The sequence below is a fragment of the Atractosteus spatula genome, chromosome 7, assembly GCF_055471065.1.
Source record: "Atractosteus spatula isolate fAtrSpa1 chromosome 7, fAtrSpa1.hap1, whole genome shotgun sequence".
Taxonomy (NCBI): Eukaryota; Metazoa; Chordata; class Actinopteri; order Semionotiformes; family Lepisosteidae; genus Atractosteus; species Atractosteus spatula.
Window position 1 is genome coordinate 42,435,520 of NC_142712.1, and position 27,354 is coordinate 42,462,873.

The 27,354-nt window shown below is 51.7% G+C and overlaps 2 protein-coding genes across 2 annotated transcripts; both read left to right on the plus strand.

Moving 5' to 3' along the window:
- The first annotated feature begins 4,202 nt into the window (after positions 1-4,202).
- Positions 4,203-16,027, plus strand: LOC148831038 (ataxin-7-like protein 2). Its single transcript, XM_088920293.1, has 11 exons — positions 4,203-4,329; positions 5,483-5,554; positions 11,136-11,240; positions 11,431-11,650; positions 11,902-12,146; positions 12,236-12,318; positions 12,825-13,036; positions 13,130-13,307; positions 13,650-13,771; positions 14,081-14,975; positions 15,408-16,027. The coding sequence occupies exons 1-11, from the start codon at positions 4,203-4,205 to the stop codon at positions 15,423-15,425; spliced, it is 2,277 nt and encodes a 758-aa protein (XP_088776419.1). The 3' UTR covers positions 15,426-16,027.
- Positions 16,028-16,929: 902 nt separating this feature from the next.
- On the plus strand, positions 16,930-24,625 carry cyb561d1 (cytochrome b561 family, member D1). Its single transcript, XM_088920294.1, has 3 exons — positions 16,930-17,835; positions 19,167-19,204; positions 21,678-24,625. The coding sequence occupies exons 1-3, from the start codon at positions 17,679-17,681 to the stop codon at positions 22,179-22,181; spliced, it is 699 nt and encodes a 232-aa protein (XP_088776420.1). The 5' UTR covers positions 16,930-17,678; the 3' UTR covers positions 22,182-24,625.
- Positions 24,626-27,354: the final 2,729 nt, after the last annotated feature.

Genomic DNA, 27,354 nt, shown 5'->3' on the forward strand with positions numbered 1-27,354 from the left:
CTGCGCGTGTGTGTGTGTGTTTCCTGCTATGTTTGGGCTTTGCTGCAAGGTGTTTGTTCATTGCAGCTCCTGGAGGGCCACAGTGCGGCAGGGTTGATGGGCAACGTAATCAGGGGAACACCCCCCCAGCAGTGAATATGGGTGTTTTTAGAGTGTGAGTTGTAGATATCCAGGCTTGGTCCTGCATGGCTTGTCTGTCACCTGGTATGCATTCTCTGTTCTTTGACCTAAATCAGCTCCTTTTTGGCTTAATTATTCTCACAGCTTTTTTTACACATTTTTTTATGTGTACTTTTTTTACACATCTCTGCATGAAAGCAAATAGTAGAATGATTTCTGGAAGATATAAAGTGGAGTCTTAGCCTTGCATCAGATAAGCCTGGTGCTGTCAGACACCCCTTGTGACAGTCTTGCAACTTGCCTGTGGTCTGTCTTCAAGCTCTGGTGGAGCCTGTGCTGTGCAGTAACACCATGAGCCTCCAGAGGGCAGTTTTGTCACTGTTGTAGCTTGTCTGGAAGTGTGCTCAAAGCAAAAGTACACTACTGTACCGCTGACTATTGGAATATTTGTCTCACGCCACATCAGAAAGCACTTCTGGTTCTCTTTTTACATAAGTGGGGAAATAAAACTCAAATCATTTGCCTCCAGCTATTAACAGTTAAAGATTGTGATGGTTACAGGATGTCTGCCCTGATGGATAGGGTTTTGATATGTGTGTTGTCATATCCCCCGTACTGGTTATAGAGGGAGAAAGCACCAGAGCCACCTTGTGCAGGGCCGACAAGTAGGCGTGGAGCTCAGCTGCCTGCTCAAGGGGTTGGGGGTTTGGGGTCAAGGCATGAGAACCCTCCGGAGATGAGCACCCAAGATTGGATCTCATCCATCCCAGGGCCTCTGGGTGGATAGGCTGCAGTGGTAATCACTGTGCCTGCGGGTCAGATTACCTTTCACTTTTGAATTTTTACATCTGCCAGTACCTTGAGAAGGAAAAGGCAAACGGGTTGTGCTCTGGTGCGCTGCCCGCTTCTGGAAACCCACAGCGGGGGTCCGGATCGCCGGGTGGCTGCTGGGAAAGGAAGGGCCTGGAGGCAGTTTGGTGCGACTGACTTGGCAGGAGGCCTCGGAGCAAGGGAGTTAACTGTACTGGGGATTAGGCAGCGGATCAAGCTGGGTTAATCACTCTGATCCTTCTTAACCCTTCTGAGACGAAGACGCGCAGAAGTGGGGGGTGGTGGCAGATCGCACGTCGACCTGTGCTCAAGGGGTGCTTATGTTATGCCCACAGAATTTCAAAGCGGCTGTCCCCCTCAGTGGTGAGGTCACAGGTCTGGGGTCTCCAAAATGCACTACGGGGAATGTAAGTACTTTATTCTTCATAGTACTGATCATAAAACAACCTTGATAGACAAATTCTTTAATAAAACCTCTGATCCCAGTGATTCCTTGGGGCACTAGTGTTGGCTAAGGCTGGGCTACATAATCTGAGAGGATCGTGGTTAAGTAGTTGGGATCAGCTTTGTGGGGGTCTTTCCAGAATGTAACCGTGTTAAGCAGTTGTTGAGGTCTTCAAGTCTCCTGCAAGGATAAAAGGGTCTCGGGGGGCAACTGAGAAGGCAGGAGCTGACTCCAGCCTGGAGGAGTGTAGTTTAAAAGAACTGCTAGCCTCCAGAAGACCTCTCTTGATTTCCTGAGACGCAACCTGCTTCAGTGTCCTAGGTGGCCTGTTGACTGAGGTTGCGCTGCAGGTGTGCGGGATAGGAATACAGAGGTCTGCTTCATAATAATAATTGCTTACACTTATATAGCGCTTTTCAGGTAATGGGGACTCCCTTCCACCACCACCAATGTGAAGCCCCACCTGGATGATGCAACAGCAGCCATAGTGCGCCAGAACGCTCCCCACACATCAGCAATTAGTGGGGAGGAGAAGGGAGTGATGAAGCCAATTCATAGATGGGGATTATTAGGAGGCCATGATTGGTAAGGGCCAATGGGAAATTTGGCCAGGACGCCGGGGTTACACCCCAACTCTTTTTGAGAAACACCCTGGGATTATTAATGACCACAGAGAGCGAGGACCTCGGTTTTACGTCTCATCTGAAGGACAGCGCCTTTTTTACACTATAGTGTCCCCGTCACAATACGGTGGCATTAGGACCCAAACAGACCACAGGGTGAGCGCCCCCTGCTGGCCCCACGAACACCTCTTCCAGCAGCAACCTTAGCTTTCCCAGGAGTCTCCCATCCAGGTACTGACTGCTGGGCTTCAGCGGGTTGCCATTGTGAGTTGCGGGGTGATATGACTGCTGGCCACCATATTTATCCCACCATATTTATCCCACCATATTTCGAGCTCCCTGGGACGAAGCTCCAGAATGGCCAAGGACGGCCTTCTGTGTGCTTTCGTGATTGCTCGGCTCTTTACCCCAGTTTCTGGGAAATGACCAGAGCTGTGCCACGGTGACTTGGATTACAAATGTGTTGCCAAGGAATTCAGACAGTTTTTCACTCTGCATAAAATGAAGGGTCCCTCCTATTCTTCCCCTAGGGAAAGAGGGCATTGCTGAGTTGTGTGCTCGGTTGTTCCACACCAACCTCTGAGCTTTACGACAGCCTCACTGCTTTTCCTGTGCCCGGGGCAGCAAGGGGAGGTAACAACCAAAAGATTTGTCTACAGAACAGAGCCTTATGCAGTGCATGCACATGGATTTCCAACGGTTTAACACTGCAGAATACAGAGGGCGTGGACAAGAGGAGATGACGCAGTGTGCTCTGGAAACCTCCTTCAGCTGGAAGTCTTCCAGCGAAGACCAGGTCGAGAGGGTGTCTCGGACAACACTAGTGTGTGGGTGTGGTGCCTCATTCAAGTATCAGGAAGTTGGAAGTTGTTGACAGGAGTCACCTGAGCCCTCAGGAGTCCTGCTGCTGGAAATAAAGCCAACTCAATCCTAATCGTTATCAACTGCAAGGTTGCAACATGGGCGAATGCTTCATTTGCTTTGTTATTCTCATATTGTGTTCAAAATTCAATTCAAAATTAATGATCTAAATAATAGATGTGTGTTCAATATTAAACCTGTCTGGACCCACAGATGTTCTTTGTGCTGCTAAGGGCAAGTGGGATGTGAGGGTTAAAACTGAGTCTTCAGCTAGTTTCCTAGAAAGAGTCAAACAATCAAAAGAGTTTTCCGGAAAGTTGCAGCTGCTGTTGGGGAGGGCAGTGCTCTTAATGACGTCGTAGAACCCTTCAGTGTTGATTTTCAGGCTGCACTTGAAACAAAGTGAATCTTCAGATTTAAAAAAAAACCTGATGTTTGGGCTGTTTTCCTGTTTTGAATGTTTGTCATTTTAAGCTGAGGCTTGGTGCTCCAAGAAAAGAAACGGGGAATTCTATAAATAACTTTTTAACTATTTGCCGTTTAATATATTTTGTAAATCTTCGTCCAAAATAAATTTAAGCAATGATGCCAAGCTGCTAGAATGAAGCCTAATGCTGTTCCGGAAGTTTGGTGCCTCGACTTTAAGTGCATGATGGGAAGTGTAGTTTTAAATAAACATTCCACGACAGATCGGATACGCGCTGATTTCCAGGAATCATTAACCCGTTAAGCGCAACCACGAATCTAAAATAAAATCAGCTTCCACTGTTTTATTGCTGTATTCAATATCAATATATTGTGCACACGTGCATGAGTATGAAGCCGTACTTCTTCGCAGTTGCCAACCGGGGGAACTGGGGAACAGGGGCTTGTCGTGATGATGTCTAGACTTCACGCATGAAAACCCACAGTGACTTTCTATTTTTGATAAATGAAACACTTTAAAGGCGCCTCTGGGTAGAGAGACAGGCAATGCCAGACGGCGATGCTCTGACAGTGGAGGCAAGATGTTCAGCTCCCGGGGAATTCTGGGAGCACTCCTGGAGAGCAGGATCGCCTGTCGTGTTACTTGCAGTTCATTTCTGGCAGGGAGAAGCAACGTCTGTCTCCACGCCAGACTTGACACAGCGGGTGACCGAGAGCGAAACGCGATAGGGTGTCGATGTCTACCCACTCTCGCACGTCATTAGCTGAGAGCAGACATCTCCACAAACCTCCCGTCCCTCTCTCCTCCTCTCCCTGCCCGTGCCCGCGCACGCAGGTGCTGCTGCCGGCGGCGGGGGCGCGCTGGATGACGTAAGGGGCGCGCCCGCACAGCGGTGATGGCGGTGCGTGAACGCGCAGCGGCAGTAATGGCTGCTCTGGAGCGGCGGTTTCCCAGTCTCGATGATTTCGCAGGCCAGAGCTGGAGCTCCTGGGTGGAGAGGGCGGCCTTGCCCGCATCGGAAGGTGAGTGATTTCCTCGGCGAGAGCACAGCCCAGTTTCCACGCCGCCGAGGTTTCGGTGGAAGTTTCTTTTTGTGGAAAACGCGCGGCATCCTGTGACTTTAACCCAAACAAAGGACCCGCTGGGTCCTAGCGCTGGCTAGGTATTGCCCCGACGGGCTCAGCAGCTGTCCCGGGTCCTAGCGCTTATTGAGCATCTGCGAGATGGCTGTTAAATATATCAATGTAATCGCACATCCCCGAGGTCCCACACGCCGTGGCGAGAGATGGGAGGAGGCGGTTTGACCCTCTCTGGGTCAGAAGTCACTGGAGGGTGTTGGAGCCGGAGGAGTTGGGCTGGGGGTGTCCGAAGTCAGGAGGAGGAGGAGGCGGGGGAGCCGGTGCCCAGAGCAGTGGGGACTGCTAGTGTTTGTATGGAGGGAGACGTGCACATTTGTGTGGTCTTGCCCAGCTCTGTCAGGCTTCCACCAAAAGGAAGCCAGTGTGCAGTCCAAGCTCCGGCACCGGCTCCGAGAGAGCGGCCGTGTCTCTGTCTCACTGTGGGCTGGGGGGGTCGCCCGCAACTGTGCGAGTGCGGGCAGAGCGCGTGTGCGCCTCGCATTGTGGAGACGTCCCTCCAGAGAGCCTCGTCCTGCCTCCACCCTCTTGTTAAGTTTTCTGGCCCCTTTATATTAAAAACCCGCCGGCTGTGAAAGCTGTAATACAGGTCGTGCAGGCGGCCGGTGGTACCGGAGCCGGTCCAGAAGTGCGGTATTGAGCGGTTCCATTTGCAGCCCTCAAGCCCTACCCATCTCCCCCGTGTGCCCCGACCCGCAGGAAACACGAGTCGGCGTCTCCGCACGTCCCGAGTCGCACAGTGTGAAAGAGCCGTCAGCCTCTTAAAATGTGTTCAGCACTGGTGCTCGCTCGCATGCTGGCGATGGGGTTTTTTTTTTCTCGTGCGCGTCGTGCCTCAACATTTCTGTGGAAAATAGACTTCTTTCCCAAAATTAATGAAAATGAGATCCGTTCTCTCAACGGTGTTGATTCACTTCACTGAATCACTGGGTTTGGCAACATCGTGGGCAAAGCCTGAATCACTTCGGCTGCTGGCTGCTGCAGTTACTAACGCAGTTTGTTTTTGGGGGGGGTGGGGGGTGTCTTCTTGTCTGTCAAGGCGGGGGCGAAGTGGAGGAGTGCGGCAAGTCCGGGCGGAAGCGGCAGGAGGCCATGACCCTGAGGAAGGAAGGTGAGGCAGAAACCGGCTTCGCTCGCCGCTCTCTTCCGTTTCACCACCGAGCTGGAAATGAAAGTTTTGCTCAAGTAGCAGAGACCTTGTCGGCTGTTTCAAAGCAGCCCAGACGGTCTAACTACTGGCACTGGTAGTAGCAGCCTGTGTCCCAGCGGGCTAGGTACCTCTCTAGCATCAAGGGGCAGCTTCATGTCAGCACCGTACTGGTGTTTTGTGAAGGTGTGTTGGATGTAAGTATCTTTTTAGTAACTCTTCCCATTGTTAGTGTGTTGTGCCCTCTCTAAGGGGAGTCCTGTAAGTGCCAAATGCTTGGCTCGTTATTTTTGAATGTTTATTGCTCACGCGGTTTGTAAAATTGAAACTGCATAAGTTGTCCAATTCTTGGTCGCTCAGTCATAAAAAAACAACACACACCGCTGCCCACAAGCACACACTGCTCTGTACGTGCGGTCCTGTTTGCCCCTCTAGCCCTAGTGAAACCTGCGCCCAAGCCACATCGTTGATAAGCTGCAGGGACTGACTCAGACGCTTATATAGGTGGCTGTTGGCTATTCCGAGACCATGGGAAGCTTTTAGGAGAAACTAGGTGATTCTGTCTTGTTTTGGGACCCGTGTGTCAAATATAAAAATAATGCCAGGGCTGGCCGTGTGCCTTAGGAGACTGTGGGTCCCGGGCAGAGGTCACACCCGTGTCCATAGAGCTGCTGGTCCAACCATCAAGAGCAGGGGTCCTCCATTGCGGGGTGACAGCTTGGGTTTCCTGTTGCACTTTTGCCAGGAGTTTCTGAGTAAGGATGACCCCCCCACTGTATTTCACATCCACTGCAGTACTGGGTCACGGAGCTGGGCTCTCACCCTCACAGCAGCGCTGCCGAGTCCCGGCGGATGTGGGGCTGGGTGTGGGGGGGCGGGGCCCGGCGGCTGCAGGGCTGGGTGTGTGTGGGGGGGGCCCTGTGGGCGGGGCGGGGCTGGGTGTGTGTGGGCGGGCCCTGTGGGCGGTGCGGGGCTGGGTGTGGGGGGGCGGGGCCCGGCGGCTGCAGGGCTGGGTGTGTGTAGGGGGGCCCTGGGGGCGGCTGCAGGGCTGGGTGTGTGTGGGGGGGCCCTGTGGGCGGGGCGGGGCTGGGTGTGTGCGGCGGGCCCTGGGGGCGGCTGCAGGGCTGGGTGTGTGTGGGGGGGCCCTGGGGGCGGCTGCAGGGCTGGGTGTGTGCGGCGGGCCCTGGGGGCGGCTGCAGGGCTGGGTGTGTGCGGCGGGCCCTGGGGGCGGCTGCAGGGCTGGGTGTGTGCGGCGGGCCCTGGGGGCGGCTGCAGGGCTGGGTGTGTGTGGGGGGGCCTTGTGGGCGGGGCGGGGCTGGGTGTGTGTGGGGGGGGCCCTGTGGGCGGGGCGGGGCTGGGTGTGTGCGGCGGGCCCTGGGGGCGGCTGCAGGGCTGGGTGTGTGTGGGGGGGGCCCTGTGGGCGGGGCGGGGCTGGGTGTGTGTGGGGGGGCCTTGTGGGCGGGGCGGGGCTGGGTGTGTGCGGCGGGCCCTGGGGGCGGCTGCAGGGCTGGGTGTGTGTGGGGGGGCCCTGTGGGCGGGGCGGGGCTGGGTGTGTGCGGCGGGCCCTGGGGGCACCTGCAGGGCTGGGTGTGTGTGGGGGGGCTCTGTGGGCGGCTGCAGGGCTGGGTGTGTGTGGGGGGGGCCCTGTGGGCGGGGCGGGGCTGGGTGTGTGTGGGGGGGCCTTGTGGGCGGGGCGGGGCTGGGTGTGTGCGGCGGGCCCTGGGGGCGGCTGCAGGGCTGGGTGTGTGTGGGGGGGCCCTGTGGGCGGGGCGGGGCTGGGTGTGTGCGGCGGGCCCTGGGGGCACCTGCAGGGCTGGGTGTGTGTGGGGGGGCTCTGTGGGCGGCTGCAGGGCTGGGTGTGTGTGGGGGGGCAGGGTTCATGTGCTTGTTTGTATGGCAGCGGTAACCATGTTAGGATCCAGATGGACAGACCATCGCTGGACCTCCAGTGGGAGCTGCAGAACAGTGTGAGGAAATTGATCTGCCCTGTTGCTTCCCCTATATGTGACGGTTCAGGGTTCATCCCTTAATGCCAAGTGGCAGTACCAGTACCAGATTTTGGGGAAAGTCTTTGGTGCTGCAGAGCAATCAGGCGCCTGTGAAGTGGTACTGCTGATTTGTGCTGACTCGCTCATCCTCGAGCTCCTGCTGGGTTTATGAGGTTTCTGTAAAAAAAAAATCAGCTGCTGACGACCTGGATTTTCTTTTTATTGGCCTCGTTAAGCAAATTGGTCTCACTTAAAGTGTAAATAAAACCAAATGAGGGCGTTGAACAGCGGAGAGAGAGGTGGCAGAACCCCAGGCTCTTCGGGGGAGTGAATCTGAGCGGTGTCTGCGCGGGGCCTGGTGTCGGGAGCGAGGGGCTGGGGCGGTGCAGCTCTTGGAGAAGACTGAGCCGTCTGCCCTAAACCGCTATCCTGCACAGTCCGCTTCCCGTTCCAGGGGCTCCGGTATTCCAGCGTTTCAGACGTTCGGCACACGTTGCGCTGTGACCCGCCCCCTCTCCGCCTGGCGGGCCAGAGTGAAGCAGGATGGGGGGGCCCTCTGTGTGGGGGTTGCCATGAGCTGGGGAGTGGTGCTTTTCATGGAGCTCTCCGGCTGTGTGAGCGGGGCTCTGCTTGTCTTCAGCTGTCCTTTTGTTCCCGTCTGTGCTCCTGCTGGCCCTCGTCAGGCCGGTGGCGTTTGCCAGCCCTCTTGCCTGTTATTGCGTGTAGTCTGTGTGCCCTCTCGCTCCCCCTCTCTTCCCTCCACACTTCTCACCCTCTCTAGCTGTCCCCCCTCCTCGTCTCAAACTCAGTGAGCTTTATTGGTGTGACGTGTCACACTGGTTTTCCCAAAGCATCTGTGCAGAACAGGATGGCATTGCACAATATTGGCAGCAGGAATAATAGGTTGCAGTATGGTCCAGTACAGATTGGAAAGATGTGTACAACATTGGACAGCTCAGCAGGTTGTGGTATAACACAGGATAGTAGATAGTAGTCCCTTGCTCTATAAGTAAAGCATCTCTCCCAGTGGATAACACAGTGCTGTGTGTAGTTTCCCCTCTTGCCTGGTGTAGGAGCTGGGAGCCTACATGTGCGGAGTGTCCACCCACTGTCCCTCCCTCTTCTCTCCATGAGAGTGTCTAAGTGCAGATTGCTCCTCTAACACTGGATAATGAGGGGCCCCTGCTCGCCGTCCCCCGTGTGGTCTGGTGTGGTGTGGAACCTCCAGGTTCTTCCTCATAGACTGCCCTAGCGAGAACTCCCGGGAGAGAAGCTCAGCTGATGGACTGATTTCATTGGTTAATTGGATGTTGTCGATTGGCCAGTTGGGTGATGATTGGGAGATTTGCCTTGAAGGGAGTGAGACCAAACTGCACTGCAGGCATGTGCAGACAGTGTTGAAACTGCAGGACTTGGCTGTCGCTGTCTGTGGCCCAAGAGACAGTCAGGAACGGATGTGTTTGGAAAGTGTCAAAGGAAAATTCGAATGAACAAGAACCGGTTTTGCAAAATGCAAGGGGATAGGTGGCAAAGCATTCATTTCACCAAGAGTTGAAGCTCAAGTATAATTCCTTGGGTAAGCACAAGACTTTAAATAGTAGTGGAAACCTTGCATGGATTATTATGTACGTGTCTTATAAAGATATAAAAATTTTCAAAAATTCAGAAGGGTGCCATTAGAGAATCTGGCTAGCAGTTTTGTTAGTGGTGAGGTTATAATGTCTTTATGGTGCATTTTTTTTCTGGTGCATGTGCAAGAATAACCAGGAAGCGCATTGACTGCACACAGTGCTCTGAAGTGTATTGGCGAGGGTCACTGTGGGGACCTGACTCTTTTTTCTTGTGGTGCTGTTAAAGTGGCAGATCCAGGTAGGAAAGTCGGTAGGATTAGAAAAACGCCACAACAAAGCAAGGTGGAAGCCTGCCCCTCTCGGATCCCCCACTGAGGTGGGACCCTCCAGCGTGGCACAAGGCACATGTTGGGGAGTGTCTCAGTCTCCTCCCCCTGCCTCCTGTGCTGAGGCCTGACTCTTTGGTAAATGGGCATAAAATCGCCCTGTTCCGGTGCTGAGGAGGCAGGAGAGAATGAGCTGCTCTGCCCCAGACAGCAGGCGTTGTCGGTGAGAGATGCTTGCAGCAGCCCATGTGCCTGCCTGCCTGCCTGCCTGCCTGCCTGCCTGCCTGCCTGCCGTCTCTATTGATGGGCCCTGTCTCAGTGAGCTGATGGCACCAGGGCTGTGGGTGCACTTCCCCCTACTAACGCAGACAACTTGGCAACTCATTCCCTCTTCCTTAATATCATAAATCGCCTAAAGATGGAGAGCAGCAGCCAGCTTGTGACTTCATAAATTTAGTCAATGAGGTTTATTGGCAGTGAAGGTAAATCCGTTCAGGGTTTAAGCTCCCTTATTAGGGAGTGTGACACTCAATCCAGCTCTTTAACTGTTACAGCCTGTGATCATTTGTGATCCACGACATTCCCAGCTTTGGTCAGCCGTGTTCACCACTCTGTAATAGTGGGGGGGGAAGTATTTTTCTGTTATTTTGTACAGCAAAATTATTTTTAACCAGTTCATCCGTCAGTATGACCACTTTTGCACAAGGGCTGTCCCTAAAAAAAGTTCAAATTGTTTATTAAAGACTAAAAAGTTTACTGTTTTTAAAGGATGTACCTTTTAGTCAGAATGACAGTCGGTAATGGTTTGTTTTTTGACTTTAGATGGAAGAATACCTACTGTTCCCTTTTTTAGAATTCATGGTGCTGGCCCAGGCACTTGTCTTGGGGAGGAGGGGCTCTTTTCTGTGGTAGTGTTAGCTAAGGCAGCGATTCTCAAATGGTGTGGCTTGAGCCCCTTGATGTGTCGTAGAATTTGGAGAGAAATGACTTGGTGAAATACTGTTTCAGATGTGACATCGCCAAAGTGTGGTACTGCGTGTTTGGAGAACGCGCATAAGACGGGCTGAGAGTGAATTGTGAGGTGGAGTGTGGGGAGGGAGGCACAGAGCAGACAGGAAGTTGTGTGAAGGAGAAGGAAGTCATTTCTTTCCCTTTTTCCCTCTTGCTGTGCACCAGGTCACAGACACAGGAGAGTGCAGACTGGGGAGTAGCTGTTGTTGTTATGCTCTGGCTCTTGATTCAAACTGTGTTTTGGGACAGAACATTTTCAGTGGCAAAATAAAAATATACCACTGGCCACAGGGCTGTTGTCTTTGCTCTGCAAATTTCCGGCTCACTGCAATAGCTAAGGGAGAGGGAAAAACAGAAATATTTGAAAAGAGGAATCTGATGCTTGCAGAGACAAAGGTGAACATGAGTTCAAAGGGGTAAAAAAGTCAGTCCAACACCAGTTATTGCAAATAATGCGCAGTATTTCACTGTTGTCAGTTTCTGCCAGCCTAAGGCAGCCATGCCCTTTCGGTTTTATTAATAACGTTCCCAGGCTTGACTGACCTGTGTGTGGGGAGGGGAGGGTATGGTGTATTTATGTGAGTGCGTCTTGGAAAAGGGTAAGAAATAGTGCTGCAGGCTGAGTGACTCTCTCTCCTCTCTCTCCTAGACATGTCCATCTTCGGGCACTGCCCGGCACACGATGACTTCTACCTGGTGGTGTGTGGTCACTGCAGCCAGGTGGTCAAGCCTCAGGCCTTCGAGAAGCACTGTGGTGAGTGGGAGTGGGCCTGGGGTGTGTGTGATTGGTGTGACTGCTCCGTGCATGGCAGTACAGGTGGCACGTGGGCAACCTGCGCCCGGTGTGCCAGCTGCCTGTTCTGTGCCTGACCGGCGGAGTGGGCGGTGTCGCTCTTCGTTGCCTCTGCTGACGCTCCCTGTCTTTCCCCTCCTCTCGGTCCCAGAGAAGAGGCACGGACCGCTCGGCAAGCTCTACAGCCGTCTGCAGCTGTCCCCCACCGCGCCCCCACATCGATCACGCCCCGGGCACCTGCCCTCTCTCCACGGGACGCCCAGAGCTGTGCGGGACAGGCCACAAGGGGCGGCCCCCCCCCGAGCCCCGCCGCAGCCCCACCCCCCTGTGCTCCAGCAGAGGAACGCCAAGGGGCAAAGGGAGGGAAGCTGGTAAGGGTCCTGGCCAGAGCACTGGATTATACAGGTTCCTTGACAACGCAGTGTGGCAGAGACGCGCAGTTGAGACAATAGAATTCACCAGCATATTGAAAATACTATGTATTTTTGTTTTGCATTTATTTACAAAAGCCTTTGGAAAAAGGGGGTAGAATTCCTCCGCTGAGTTCATCAGGGATTGGGAATTTCTTGCTGTGGTAACGGAAGTGCAATAAACTTTCCCTGGCTTCTCTCTCCTTCTCCAGCTTGTTTACATCGGCAGGGTCCTCAGAGAAGCAGTCGTCCGTGTCTCTGCCTGACAGCTCCAGTGTGAAGCCACCCCCTCCTCCGGAGTCTCCCCAGGCCTCCCCGTCTCCCAGTCCCCGAGACACGCCACCCAAGGGAACCCCACCTTTGGAGAAACAGCTTGCCCGGCGAGGGGAGCCCAATCGGACGCCCGAAACCCTGGGCGCCCTCTCAAGTGGGCAGAAGAATTACAAGAAGGCTTCCAGTGAGTCCTGGCTGTCAGGGTGGCTCGTTTCAGCGTGGAGGAGCTGTGTGCTGCTGCTGAGACTGACCTGGGTGCCATTTCTGTTCCAGGGAAAGAGTGTGACCTGGACAAGCACTGTGGGGTGATGGACCCCGAGAGGAAGAAGCTGTGCACCAGACTGCTCACCTGTAATGTAAGCACGCTCCTCCTCTTCCTCTCCCGCCTTGTCAGTTAAAAGAGCTTAACTGGACAATAAATGACACTTGGCCGAAGCAGTAACAATTATCAGAACATTTGCAAGCATTTAGAAGCTCACGCTCGGTCCCTCAGGCTGTGAAAGGAGATCTGCCTTTTCCCTCCCTCACTCCCTGTGAGTTTCTCTCACTTTCCTGCTTGTGCGGTTTGCACTGGTCACTCATTTGTTGTGGTCCGTTCTCTCCCACTCCGGACCTACTGGACAGGAGAGCTCAGTGACTCATGAAGGAGAGACGGGGAGGGAAACAAAGACTAGTCTGTGTTCAGGTTACTGGGAGCCCATGTTCACTGAGTTATGGAAACGGTCAGGCGATACCAGGGTGTCCTCTCCCCCCACGTGGCTAGTCGGACTGTGACAGATGTTCTCGCACCCCAGTCGGGCCCTCTCCTGCTCCGCTGGAGCTGGGACATTTCTCCTCCAGCTGTCTCCCTCCCCCTGCTCAGATCCATTCCATCCACCAGCGGCGGAAAGTGCCGGGCCGGACCAAGAGCTTCGACCTGCTGGTGGCAGAGCTGAAGAATGGGGCACGGACCCGGGAGAGGGGGGCCCCGGTCCGGGAGAGACCCAGCGGGGCCGTGCCCAGCCCGGAGACCCCCGGTCCTCAACTGGGAGCCCCGCATGGCCGGGGCAGGCTCGCCAACTGCACAGCGCCCAGGTAGGCCTGCCCGTCTCCCATGGCTGCTCGGTGTGTGTGGCAGGCTATGCGGTGCGCCCCGGCGCTGACACAGGGTGTGCCGGGTCTCCGCAGGTCCTGGGCGTCTTCGGAGAGTGGGGCTGAGGAGGACGGCAGTGGGTTGGAGCCACAGGGAGCGGAGCCCATGTCACCCCCCCAGCACAGCCGGCTGTCCAGCGAGGAGAGCGAGGGCGAGGGGCCGGAGGAGCCGTCGGACTGGAGCTACAGCCCCTGGCATCCCAAGCCACTGGGGGTACGCCCGCGCACGCTGCCAGGCCGGACTAGTCTGTGTTCAGGTTACTGGGAGCCCGGAGATAGTCGGGATCAGCCCCCGGCCACTTGAATACAGCTCCCACTTGCACATAGTACGACTGCAGCAGCAGGAAGTGCAACACAGTAGATGGGGAGGTCTTGAGCATCAGCCAGCGCAGGGCCAGATGAAGAAGGTCAAGCAGGTGGCTGATGTTGGTCCTGGGGCGCAGATGTGGTGTGGGCGGCGTGGGGCGGATCCTGTGAATGTCATTCTGGGCAGGCGGCGTGCCCAGCAGCGCCCACAGGCACTGTCCTAATCCTGTCCCGGTCTACCTGCCCGCAGGTCTGCTCGTTCGGCAGCCACGCGCTGGGCCGCGGCATCTTCACCTTCGACCGGCGGCTCCACCGCCTGCGCGCCGCACTCAGCAGCATGGTGGAGCGGCACCTCAACTCGCACCTGTGGAAGTGAGTCCCCTCGCTCCGTCTCCGGGTGTCGGACTCCGTTACTGCAGCGCCGCAGGGTCCTCTGGCTCCCTGCTCCAGCCTGGTCTAGTTACCTAATTAGTTGGATTAAAGGCATAATTCCCTCCAGGCTACAGAAAGCTCTGTAGATAGGGTTTTGACTGAAGATGATGTACAGCAAAATAAATGAAAAGCAACAGATGCTATGGCCTCATAAGTTGTCTCCCAGTTCTTGAATGCCTCTGTATGGGTGGGCGAGCTCTGCTAGCGCATGTCGGGTTAATCCTTGATTTTCCTTTCCCATCTTGGCAGGAAAATACCTCAAGCAGCAGACCTGCAGTCACCGCGTACCTCGGCTCCTCACCCTGCCTCATCTTCTCCCACCTTCTCGCCCCGGAATTCCTCAGCTCCTGCCAGCAGCGCCAGCCTTCCGAGCGCCTCTCCCCTCCGGACTTCCTCTTCCTGCTTGACGTCTTCTGCCTTTGCCCGAGAGACCAGGCCTCAGCCATGCCCAGCAGCTTCCCCCAGCCCCGGCACGGCTTGCGGCCCCCCAGACAGCGTGGGCGGGGGCGGGCAGTCCATCACCTCGCCGCTGCCGGCCAACACCCCCTCACCCTCGGGCCCCAGCCGGGCCCCAACGCCTGCTGGCAAAGCCAGCAAGCCGTCCCGCCAGAAGGAGAGGCCCAGCCCGGAGCACGTCACCTCCTCCAGGAAACGGAAACGGCAACGGCCTCCCTTGTCCAATGAGGACCCCCCCAGCCATGAGAGGAACTGTGTGGCTCAGGGGAGGGGCCGGACTCCCGTATCAGTGTCCTCGGAAGACCCCGCAAGGACTGCCCCCTCCCACCACGGACCAATCAATGGGTCCCTCTCCCCAGGCAAGCCACGCCCCCCGCCAGAGCCTCCCTCTTCGCCCAGCCAGACCAGGCGTGGAACTCCACCCCCTCGGCAAGCCCCTCCCCCAGACCCTAGCTCGCGGGGTCGGGGGGCTAGTCCCAGCATGCACAGCAAGGCCGTCAGCTACGACCACAAGGGCCTGGGCAAGAAACGGAAGAGTGGCACCCCACCTTCCCCCGCCGAGCCCCGGGCCCACAAGCCGCACCGCACACCCCACTCCCCCCATGCCAGCCTCTTCCCGTGGAAGAAAGATGGCAGGGGAGGGGGGGGCCTCGCCGCTGGGCTGGAGAGGAAACTGGGCGCACAGAAGGTGGGTGTACCAGAGCCAGCAGGCAAGATCCCACTGAAGTTAACCCTGATCAGGGGACAAACCCCGACAAGGAGTGACTAACCTAGAATATTTTTTTAATTATTCGCTAGCCTTAAGTAGTATAGTCCTCGTTTGGGCTGAGAATTGAATATGCATATCACTTAGTGATTAAAAATCAGCAGATTTCATAAATGTATTGGAGCAGCAGCCGCAACGTTACTCTTCTTGTTCCGTGACTTTGAGAAATGAAGTCCCAACAGGCGTTGGGGGCTGAGAATTTCAGGGTTTCCTGTTTCCTTGGGCCCCAGGCTTTTGACAGGCGTGCTGTGGGAGGGCGCGTAGAGCTCGGCAGCACTCGAGACCCAGGTTTTTGTTATGCAAAACAGCGGTTTAGTATGACAGCTAATCGTGCTTTCCTTTTTTTTTAATCAGCCGAACCTGCATCACTGAGAGTGCCTGCCTTTCGAGCCACCAGGAGACGACCCGTTTCTGTGTGTGGACAGGGGCCCTGGGACTGTGTGCTTGTGAGTGGGAGTGTCTGTGTGTGGACAGGGGCCCTGGGACTGTGTTCTTGTGAGTGGGCGAGTCTGTATGTGGACAGGGGCCCTGGGACTGTGTGCTTGTGAGTGGGAGTGTCTGTGTGTGGACAGGGGCCCTGGGACTGTGTGCTTGTGAGTGGGCGAGTCTGTATGTGGACAGGGGCCTGGGACTGTGTGCTTGTGAGTGGGCGAGTCTGTGTGTGGACAGGGGCCTGAGACTGTGTGCTTGTGAGTGGGAGTGTCTGTGTGTGGACAGGGGCCTGGGACTGTGTGCTTGCGAGCGGGAGTGTCTGTGTGTGGACAGGGGCCCTGGGACTGTGTGCTTGCGAGTGGGTGGGCGAGAGTGTCTGTGTGTGTGCTAATGAGAGTGAGTGGGAGTGTGTGTCCACGTGTGTGTGAATGGTGTTGTGTGAGATGACTTCTTTCTAAATATAGAAAATACCTCAAGATTTACCTGTTATGCTGCTAAACAAAAAGTTGACTTAATAAAAAATGGATTAAAATATCCTAAAAGCATATGAATCTGTCCTTTTGTGTAATTTAGAAACCTCTCCCCCTTTAACATAGCTGGATTTAACAGCCCTGCGTTTCTACAGACCTCATGAAACTGTTGTGTCGTGTTCCACAATGACCCACCCCGAACACCGCAGTGAGTTCAGGAAACCGGCAGGGACACATCCCCCTCAGGAGCACCTGAATTCTCAAATCACTCCCTGGCCTGAAAGATTGCCATTAAAGATGTTGAAGTGGTCCTTGTTTTCCTTCGCGGTTGAACATCCCACCTCATCTGAAGAGAATAAAGTGGGCTGCGGGCATCCTGGACAGATCTGGGATCTCGGCTGGTCCAGCATGCCGAGCATGTTTCACACCACAGTGAGGAGTCCTCATGGTCGCAGCAATCTCCCAAAGGCCATGTTTCTGAGCAAGTGTATGTATTTCCTGGAAATACATTTTGCCGTTAATAATTTCAGTGATATTCAGGGCAGAGACAAAATCATACCACAGCAGTTGGAAAACGTTTCTATTTCAAAAGTCACTTTAATGTCCAGCCACCTACAAAGAACGAGAATTACCGTAGTTAAGTGTATGTCGGAGTTTAATCCTGGACATGATTGATTTTAAGTAAATATAAGAAACAATATCTTTGTAAACAAGTCAATTTGTTAATTGCATTTGTATTAAGTGGGAAATGGCTAAGGACGAAGTCGTCTTCGAACTGATCTGTTCCAACATCCTCCGACCTGCCGTCTATGTTAACGCAGCCGCAACCAAAATCGAGCACTGAATCCCGAATCGCAGACGATGCTTCCCTGCGAGAGGATCCCAGACACGCGCGTCTCGCCGGGGGGAGGATGGGGGGGGATACGAATGTCGTCGGCAGATGTCTCTAGCGCTGGGGCCGCTCCTGCGCTCACTGTGACGTCGCTGTTTAAAAACAGCGGCCGAGACGAGATGTCACCTCGCCAGCCCTTCCCACCCGTATCCAGGAAGTGGATGCAAACTGCCACCTGATGGAGGGATTGTGTGTCAGGTACGCAGAAAGTAGCTCAGCAAAGACCCAGCAGGCGCGAACACGCCGTAGCCGGAGAGAGGAGGGGGGTAAAGAGACACCCCTGAGAGGCAGGAATTTGCAGAAGGAGGTTGTTCAGCAGTCGCAGGACGGAGGCGACTACAAATATAAAGATAGCCTACTTAAGAGCTCGGATTGATCGGCGAGGGAGAGAAACTGTCGCTTTGGCGTCCCTCCGAGTTTAGAGGCGCTGTGTGGTGGGGATCTGTTGTTTCGCAGCATCCTCTGTTCAAGCCTGACAATAGCTCTGACATTCACACAGGCAAGCAGACTGTAGAAAAATCGGGGCACAATGCTGTCCGCCTCCGACAGTAGCGTTTCCTGTAGGGGTGTCTGTTGAGAAGAGGCAGCTCCTGAGCTGCGACTGGCTACATTAAGGTGAAGCAAGCAGTCCGGCGGTGAGTCCAGGCCCCAGAGGTGAATTAAAACAACACAGCGAAGCGATTGAAGCCGGAGACGAAGCGAAACAGCAGACCAGCCTGAGAGACTGGGGCAGATGTAGCTGCTCCCTGTGGCCCAAGAGACGGGCGACGCGCACAGCTCCCCTGCCTGCTCGGATGCAGAGCAGGCTGTAACTGCTCCGTGTCCGCGTCCATGCAGGTGAGCGGGCAGTACAGCCCGGCTGGGGAAGGGCTGGGCATGGGCGACTTCTGGCTGTACGCCTGGCTGAGGAAGGTGTCGGTGATCACCGCGCACGTCGTCGCCCTGGGCTTCACGGTATTCGTGACGCTGCTATCCCGCACTGGGACCAGTAAGTTTTATTTTAAATTGCCCTTTTCATTCGTCTTCCAAACTCCCGATCTCTGGTTCAGTATTATCGCTCGGTTTATGAATCCACCGAGTCTCGGGTGTGCAATGCTGACAACTCCTGTAACTGGCTGAACTGGTTTCGCTGGGTTTGCGGTGCGTAAAAGCGCGCTCGCTGAACAACTTCCAGAACTACCCGAGAAACCAATGTCCGTTTGCGTTTCGGAGCTCAAATACTGTGTAGAAAATCCAGTTGCTTATTACTGCTCCAAGATACTCATTCCTTCCTTGTTGTTTGGCTCGTCATGTAGATTCAACGGAAATGTCTGTTTTTAAGCGTTCAGGCAGAAGAAGGCATAAATTGAAGTGTTTTTGTGGCAGACCCTCGGGGCTTTAATAACGTACTCCCAGTGTAGTTACGTAGTGTATTCTAGTAAAGTTTACATTTCACTCATGAATTTACTTTAACGTACATTTTATTTTTTAGTTAATCTTTGATTAGCAATAATGCATTCTGTCTCCATTAAAGCAGTCAAACATAGCCTCCTGTGCTTTCAAATTAAAATGTAAAAGCCGCTCTGAACAAAGCGAAATGCTAAACGATCACAGTCACGACGAGTTAGTTGGTTGAGACAGATCGGCAGCACAAGACAAAAGACACCCCCCCCACACACACACACGGAGCGCATGAATTATTGAAAATCATAACGTCGTCATTGTTGTACAGCTGTGTGCTCTTTCCACCCCGTCTTGATCTGTACATGTTTTGGGGGTACAGTGTAAACTGAATCATGATGTCATTGAAAGACGATTCTTGAAGAGCGCTTATAAACACACGTAATATACAGAAAAATAACAGGTGTGCAAGTCTAGAGTTTGTGAGCATAACAGACAGCACTGTGTACCACAGAAGATTCTGTTATCACTCATACCGTTTATTTAACCATAAAATGTATTATTATTATTATTATTATTATTAGTGTATTTCAATATTTGTATTATTCTGAAATTAGAATGCCCAATTCAAATGTAACATCACAGTGGCTAACAAGATTTATTTTTGTAGTCTAGCGTTATTACATACAGATCTTTACTGCCAGTCAGTGACCCCTCTGAGACAACGGGCACAAGGTAATAATGGTAGCAGGCTGGGTCTCGACTCGGCTGGTCTCCCCCTGGCCTGCGGCGAGAGTCAAGTCGAGCTAGGATGGCTGTGTGGGGTGGGGGCGGGTGTCGTGGGTTAATGTGAAACGTGAGAGGGGCTGCTGCAGTGATTCTGCTGTGCAGTACCCGCTGGGCCCTGCTGCTTGTTCCATTGTTTTTCTTTTCCTCCAGGTCTCTTCTCCTGGCACCCCACGTGCATGGCTCTAGCAGTAAGTATCTCTAACCTTTTATGCTTGTAGAGTTATTTCAAAGGAAGCTCAGCGTGTGGTAACATCCCTTTTACTCCTTTACTCATGTCCTTTACTCTCTACATCGGTGTTGCAGAGCTCCAGTTCTCCAGGGCCAGAACGTCCTTTCTTTTTCATTCCTCCTGAGTTTTTCATGAGATAATTGGACTAATTTTGTGCACAGCAGATCCAATTTGACAGTTTCCCAAGGGCAGGAGCAGGTAATGGTTTTGAGAGTGGCTCCTGAAATCATTAGCAGTTTCAGACCTGTGCAAGAGGGTGAGATTAGTCCATTTAAGTCTTAATTGAGCTAATTTCCCCTTCCTTCTGAGGTCCTGTGGTGCTGCTGATAGCAGGAGAATTAGGAAACCTGCTGAACCCTTCCTTTCGAAAGCCAGATTTGAGGAGTCCTGCTTCACAGGACTTGCTGCTGGCCCGTGACTCATAAAGACAGGACTCGGGCACCAGTGATCTATACACCCTTCACCTGTCAAAAAGAGTCTCGGCTGCTCTGTTCTGTTCACTTTCGGAGACCCGGTCCAGTTCCCCAGTCAGTTCACTCCTATAGTCCTGTTACTGGTCCTAGGGACCCCAACATCTGCAGGTTCTTGTTCTTGATGATGAAGATCAAGAGATATTGTGGGATGTGGCTAAAACCAGGAGGAAAAGTGCAAAAACACTGTGTTTCTTCAATAGGTTTTGTCAGGAAAGGGGGAGCCAGGAATGCCTGTTGCACATAAGAGAGTGCAGGGCTCATTCAGGGGCTTCAGTGCTGTCCTGGGACTAAAGACAGGAGAGTCCCAGACTGGGATGCTGCCTGCAGAGGAGAGGCAGTCCATTGTGGCTCAGCTGGAGAGATGGAGGATGACAGAGCAGGAACGGGGGAGTCGTTGTTCTGCAGCTGTCTCTGCGAATCAGTTTCTTTTCAGAGTTTGTTTGTTTGGAGGCTCCAGGAAGCATGACTGATGACTCCTACAGAGAGCACAGTGTGCCAGGGCTTATGCAAGAGAGATGTCTGTGCTGGTTTTTTTTCTGTGCATCTGAGTTCTCTGCCATATTTGAAATATATGATTCTTCTCTTCAGATGGTTTTTGTCTTCTTCCTTCATGTAGTGAATTCAATTTTCTGATATTTGAAACACGCATGAGGTTTCTCTAACCAGTTCTGCCTTAAATGTCTGTCAACACAATGGTAGGATCCTTCTGCTGACAGTGTTTGAACTTCCTGTCCTTCTCCAAATAAAACTGCTTTTCCTTTCCCAGCCAGAGCTTTGATTCCTAGGAATCTGGTCAGGGTTTGTCTTTCCAGGACATGCCTGAGAGGCATGAGCTAAATTCTGCTGCCTCACCACCATAAAGAAATTTAAAAAGCAGGCAGAGACTTGGGCTGTTCTTGCCCCGGATGGGCACGGCTTTGCTCTTCCCAGTACAGAAGGTGTGTCACAGGATTAGCCCAGATTAGACTGGGATTTCTCCTGCCTGCCTGCAGGGAGGACTGGGATTATGCGGTATGTTGCTATTAAAACACAGCCTCTGTTCTTGTCCCAGGTCCAGTCCTGTACTTACGCTTTAGACTGGAACAGTGTACATAGTGGTACGTTTCTAGAACAGAGAGGATTAGTATTATCCCTCGGCTCGTGTCTTTTTCCTCAGTTGGTTTTGCCGCAGGGCACTGTTTAAATCCGTCAGCACATCTGAGGAAAAACCTGATTATGACAGAGGATGGGAAGAAGAGAGAAAAGTGCGATTCAGGGCAGGTGTGCACGGTTGCAATGTGACAGACTATGTTCTTACATCGCTTACCTTGGCTGTCTCAGTCCAAGCCTTCATTTAACCCACCACAGTTCTGTGATCGATGTACTGTAAATCTCTGTGACAGGTTTCAGGTGTGAGGTGTCCCACAGAAATAGTTAAGAGTATCTTCACAACACTTCTTTCTTGTGTCAAGAAATTTAGCAAACCTGACTCTTCTTAGTGATATTGCCACATGCTCAATTTAGAATCGCTGTCTAAGCATGTCTTGGCCTTGTTTCATGTTGCTGAGCTGTAAGAACCCTTCTGTGTCTTTCTGAGCTTCTCTCGTCCCGTGACCCTGCCCTACAATCTGCTGTTGTGCTGGAGGGAGCATACAGGAGCATGCGACTGGACTCCGTCTAGAGTCCCTGGGATGAACTGTGAGGAGGACGCTTGGATTTGTGAAGCAGTTAGGTTACTGATTCCTGGCTCCTGGCCTTGAAAAAACCACAGACCTGCAGGATATGCTGAGAATCTTAAGTCCTCAGGTTCCTGCAGATTTGGAAAGTAAAGTTATTTACGCATCAGTTTTATAATTGTAATTGGTACAATCCATAATCAAACTGCCCCATAACGCTGCAGAAACAGCGAGCACGGTGGGGAGGTGATGACCTGAACTGAGTCCCCTTCCTCTGTCTCTCTCTGTCTGTCCTTGGTCCCAGTTCTGCCTGTGCATGACAGAGGGCATCCTGCTGTTCTCCCCGGAGGGCTCGCCCTTCTGCTTCAAGTCCCGGAAGGGCAAGATCCGGGTGCACTGGTTCCTGCAGGCCCTGGTGGTCATCGGCGGCGCGACAGGACTGGGCTTCATCGTGGCCAGCAAGAACGTCTCCAGCCTGCCCCACCTCACCTCCTGGCACAGCCTGATCGGCGTGGGCACCCTGGTGGCTACCGGGTGCCAGGCGCTGTGTGGGCTCTGCCTGCTGTTCCCGAAGGTGCTGCAGATCTCCTCTGTGGCCCGGCTCAAGCTCTACCATGCCACCTGCGGCCTAGTGGCCTACCTGCTGGCCACTGTCACCTTGGTGACGGGCATGTTCACAGACTGGTTCCAGGGCATCATCAAAGGGGTGGTGTGGTACGTTTTCATACTGCTGCCCCTCTTCCCTGCCCTGGTCGTCATGAACCAGATCACCAGTGCCTACCTACCAAAAAAGAAGTTCACCACCTGACCTGACTGTCTGCGCAGGGTACGGCGGTCCCTGTTCCATCCCAGCGTGGGTCTACGTTCGAGCCCTTTGTTCCAGTCTCCTCTCGGCAGTCATCAATTACAGTTAGTTATTTTGATAACTTTAAATAATTAAGAGTCAAGTGAGTGACCAAGCATCTGTTAAACCATTACATTAATGAAGTAATAAGGCGGTGAAGTCATTGTGTTGATTAAGAAGTTAGAGGCTCATTAAGTGAAGGGAACATTGCTACAGGATGGAACAGGAGGCCAGGCCAGCCCTGCTGGCGGGACTGGAGGGGACACACCCCTCTCCCTCCCAGATTCAGTGCTACTCTTGCACTGATGTGTGTGTGTGTGTGTGTGTGTGTGTGTGTGTGTGTGTGTGTGGTTGTGGGTTAAACTGACCAAACTGTCCAATTTATTATTAAAATATTAAATGTAGGGAGATGACTGTAGTTGGCACAGGGTTTATTGCATAACGTAATGCTAGCTGCGCCAGGGTCTGCTTATGCCATCTGGGTTTGTTTCTTTTCAGTTGTTTCAGATTGTATATCTGTTCCAGTTTTTAAATAGCCACTGCCTGCCCGCGAGTCTGTATACCGCTGTACTTTCAGTTTGCACAGGTTTTTCAGGCCCTCTTTCAAACTTCTGTGTGTGACGGACTGTACGCCTGCACGGAGACCAGTTGGAGACACTGCTTACAGCCCTTCGGCACTTTCAAGCAATGATTATATTAGCTATGATTTAGCTATAACCCTCATTTATAGCAAAGTCTTTTCCTCTTACTCTTTCCTCAGACATACTGTAGCTCAATGCTCTGCTAAAACAACTGACCTTTATTTTTTGTTGTTCAGACCTAAAGGAGTAGTGGTGTTTTCAGTGAGAGAATTTCTTAAGCAAGGTGTAGAGGATAGAGTGATTGACTGGTTTATAATCCCTTGCTTTTTACACAGTGCTTTTACTTTACAAGGTCACCCATCTCGATAGTGACCGGACTGGCTCTGCCTGGCTCCTGAGATCTGATGAGATCAAGATACAAGATGGTAACATTGCTGTCTGTGCAGGTTTGAATGGCCTGCCTATTTTAAATGTGACGTTTAAATTGTAGGCTCTATGAGAGTGAATAAAACCTTCATAAACCAACATGTTTTGAATGTGAATCGAGCAGATTCCACAATCCCATTTTAAATGGTTTGACTATGTTTGTCTTAATGAGCCTGCTTTGCGTCTGACCTGTCCAGATGGGGGTACTTCTCAGTTTTAAGTCAAAAGCTGCTGCTGCTGGTGTGATCTGACCTGGGAGCAGCTGATCAGCACTGTTTTCAGGTTAATTCACTCGTTGTGGAATGTCGTCACGAACCCCTTGTATTTTTTTTAGATGATGGGTTGTAACATGAAGAATTGTCCAGGTCTTTGTCCAAGAAAGACTGGACCTGTGACTCACTTACCTTTTTCCCCACAGGGACAGGATGCAAATAATGTGGAAACACCTGGGTATTGTACACATCCAAGTCCGGCAGCATGTTTCTCTGCTGGGATAGGTTCTTTGTGTAATGTAGGCCCCTTGCAGACAGTGACTGTGGTGTCCAGTGTACAATGACAAGTGCAGAATACAGTGCGGGCATGTCAAGCGAACATCGGTGTGGTAGTACATCTCACAAGCAGCGGCAAGCCGTGCAATCATGGTGCACGTGCACTGCAATGTCAGGGTCGTGCTGTGACACTGGCCCGCCGGGCTTCCAGGGTGTGGAGTCCAGCTGGGGTTCTGTATGGGATCCCCCAGAATTCAGGATGCTGTGTGTCAAACGTCTGTGACTGCCCTGAGTGCACCACAGGCGGAGTTTTTCTCCCGACAGTGTGGCTCATTTTAGCTACGATGTGTGGCACAGAACCGCTGAGAAGATAAAACACTCCCTGCAGTGGAACTGTGGGGGTTTGATTTCACAGCACTAAGATTGCCTTTTCTTTTTTTTTCCCACACGTTTTGGCTGAAGATGCGGCCCTCTGGCTCTTGGAGTTGATCAGGACTGAGCAAGTGTAGTGGGCTTTTTTAAATTCCACCGTTCGCTCTGCTGAAATGGAGCAGTGATGTGGTGAAAAGGATCAGATGAAAAGCCAAGGTTTCGGAAATTCGCTGCTTGAGCGCCGCTTGAATGACTGTGTGCCTAACAGGAGCCGACAAGCGCTCAGGGGAAAGCGGGTTGTGTTGTAGAGCCGGGCTGCCTGCGGTGCAGAATTAACAGGTTGAGGAAACGCCAGGGGCTAATGCACGGCTGCCTTCCTGCTGCTCAGGGTTCGTGTTCTGCACCATGTCTGCGAAGCTTCTGTTTGAATCCCTTTGTCTTTTACTTTTGATGAAATCTACAGCCGAAGCTTTGTGCGAGCTTTGTGTGGGTGTGCTGTACTCTGTGCGTTGCCTTCAATAAAAGTCTCTGCGCCTCTGGAGCGCCGATGTGGATTGGTCCTTGTGTCGCGCTGCCCCAGGGAACTTACTGACAACACTGCCAGGCGCCCGAGATCCTGCTTGAGCCGTAGTGTCCGAATTAGTTTGGAGGCTCCGGTCTTGAGGATGAACTTTTTGGACTCGGGCAGATAAAGCAAACTTGCTTGGTTTTTAGTTTGAAGGAGAAATCCCCAGTCACATATAAGAATAATAATAAATACTTTTATATAACACGTTTCATTAATTAAAATGCGGCTCAAGGTGCTTTACAGAGCAAACAAACTATCGTGATACAAACACATAACAAAAATAGTAAATATAAGATAAAAGCATAAAATAAATTGAATGGCAATAATAATAATAGCAACAGGAAATACAAAACATAAAGAGTAACGACAAGGAATTAAAGTAAAAGTTGCAAAAATAAAAAGGTAAAAGATAATTAAAAAGAATAAAATATCACTATAAAATGTCAAACATTTAAAAAAACTAACAGGAAGTCAAATATTATCTAAAAGCGTAATTTAAAAAATGTGAGCTACTTCTGAAAACTACTCCCTGAATCTGCCTGTGGAATAGGTAGTGGTAGTGTGTTCCAGACTTTACTTGCATAAAAACAAAAGGCTGCTTCACCACTTTTCTGCGTTTCATTCTAGGTACGTGAAACAAGTCAGCACTAGACGATCTGAGTGATCGCTCTGGAATGTGCTGCAGATGACCGGGCGATCAGATAGGTATAATGGTGCTAAATCGTTTACAGCTTTAAAAACCAACAACGGAATTTTAAAATGTATCCTAAAAGACACAGGTAGCCAGTCTAATGATAGGTGTGACATTCCTCTTCCTAGTACCTGTAAGTACCCTGGCTGCTGCATATTGAACAAGCTGCAGCCTATTTGTTTAGGTAGTCCGGTGAATTACACTAGTCTAATATCGAGAAAACAAAAACATCAACGTCAACGCTTTTAGCATTTTGCAGACCAGCGTAAGGAGGTCTAACCTGCAATATTTCTCAGGTGAAAGAAAGCGGTCTTAGTGACATTTTCAATGTGAGAATTAACTCTCTCCGAATCAAGAATAATACTTCGGTTTCTTTCTACACACTTATTCTGTGGATCCAGATTTCCTAAATAAGTTCATATTTTTTCTATTACTATTTGTGCGAATAATATGAATTTCCGTTTTGTCTTCATTAAGTTTAAGGAAATTGTAGTATAGTGAGTAGACATCGCGAGACAACAGAACGAGAGAACAGAAGGCGGGGATATATGGTGTAAGGGCGGGATCTGTGTAGTTAATAAAATAGTTAAAATAATATAAGAACGGCTCTCTATTAAGATACACAACATTTATGGCGACGAGAGATGAGTGCTTGACGAACTCAAAGCGAGCAAAACACTGCAGATTTTAGTTCTCTTGCTTATTCAATTATTCCAATTGTAACACTGAATATACAGTTTATCAAGGGATTTCGAGTATCGGTGTTATCCGGCTCGACAATAAACGTGGTTTCACGGGGTATTTGAGGGAAGATATTGGTCCTCCCTCTTCTTTCCCATCAATTCCACGGGGTGGCAGTATTGGGCTTTTAAACTGGAAGGAACTGGAATTTGGCATTTCAGAAGGAAATAGGCTAAAAACTACACTGGTACCAACCACCAGCAGGTGGTGCTTACATATCCTTTCCGTCAAAGACTGACAAAGAGAAAAATGTGCTTCTGCGAGAGTGGCGTGGGCGGCAGAAGGAACAAAAACGTGTCGGTGATGAACATATTAAAAACCTCGGCCGAGCGACTTCAGTTTTACACTCCAGTTCTGGAATTGTCACGCTTACTTCCTGTGCTCTTCTGTAACTCTTGTCCACAGCTGTGGGGCCTTCTAATAATAACAACACCAATAAAAACTTTATTTTATATACCGTCTTTAAACGTAGCATTTCAATGTGCTTAACAGGTGTAAAATGGTTCAAATAAATCAGTTATAAGGATAACACATGATAAAGTAAGCACATACAAGAAACACCAGCAGTAAGAGATGCAGCAGAAGATAAATGGCCATTAGAAAATGGAGCAGGCACGGACACTGATTAAATAAAAGCCTGTGTGTGTAGTACATTCCTTCAAGCCACGAGAAGTCTTACCAGGCCACTCCCCCTGGTCCAGAGCAGTAATATCTGTTCTGCAACACGGTGCGCTGTTCACACAGCAATCAAAATGAGGATTTACTGCTGCATTGCTGCTGCTTGACATTAATGATACACAACGAGCTTCGTGAATCTCTTAACTTTTGCAAAACCGCCCTAAGCAGAGCGTTTGCAGCACATTTATGAAGAGTGCGAAACCAAAATGTGGCATAAAACTCGTTACTGCTGTGGCTGCGCACTGTAACATCTGGAAGCTAGGCATCGCCACTATTGCTCCTTCACAGGCTGGTCTCCGTATGCTGGCGCTTGGAAGTCCAGATGTTTTGTCCGGTCAGCTGCGTCGGCAGTAGGTTGTGTAACTGAGAGCTCTGGAACTGAAAGAGCTTGATTTCGCCGCATGACGTCATCACATCTGTCGAACACTTAAACACGATTCTCGTCATCCTGCGGAAACTGGTTGGCACGTGGAGTTTTATAGAAACACGAGAGCAAGGCTTCAAACGAGTGGTTTTATCTGTTATATATTAACATCATTAAAGGGCAATAACATTCCTCGCTATAACGTTGCTTTAACAAGCTAGGATAAAG

Coding starts and splice junctions, on each gene's coding strand:
- cyb561d1 (XM_088920294.1), top strand. CDS start 17,679: ATGCAGGTGAGCGGGCAGTACAGCCCGGCTGGGGAAGGGCTGGGCATG. Junction 17,836..19,166: donor GCTATCCCGCACTGGGACCA/GTAAGTTTTATT, acceptor CTTTTCCTCCAG/GTCTCTTCTCCTGGCACCCC. Junction 19,205..21,677: donor CCACGTGCATGGCTCTAGCA/GTAAGTATCTCT, acceptor CCTTGGTCCCAG/TTCTGCCTGTGCATGACAGA.
- LOC148831038 (XM_088920293.1), top strand. CDS start 4,203: ATGGCGGTGCGTGAACGCGCAGCGGCAGTAATGGCTGCTCTGGAGCGG. Junction 11,651..11,901: donor GGGCAAAGGGAGGGAAGCTG/GTAAGGGTCCTG, acceptor CTCCTTCTCCAG/CTTGTTTACATCGGCAGGGT. Junction 12,147..12,235: donor GAATTACAAGAAGGCTTCCA/GTGAGTCCTGGC, acceptor TTTCTGTTCCAG/GGAAAGAGTGTGACCTGGAC.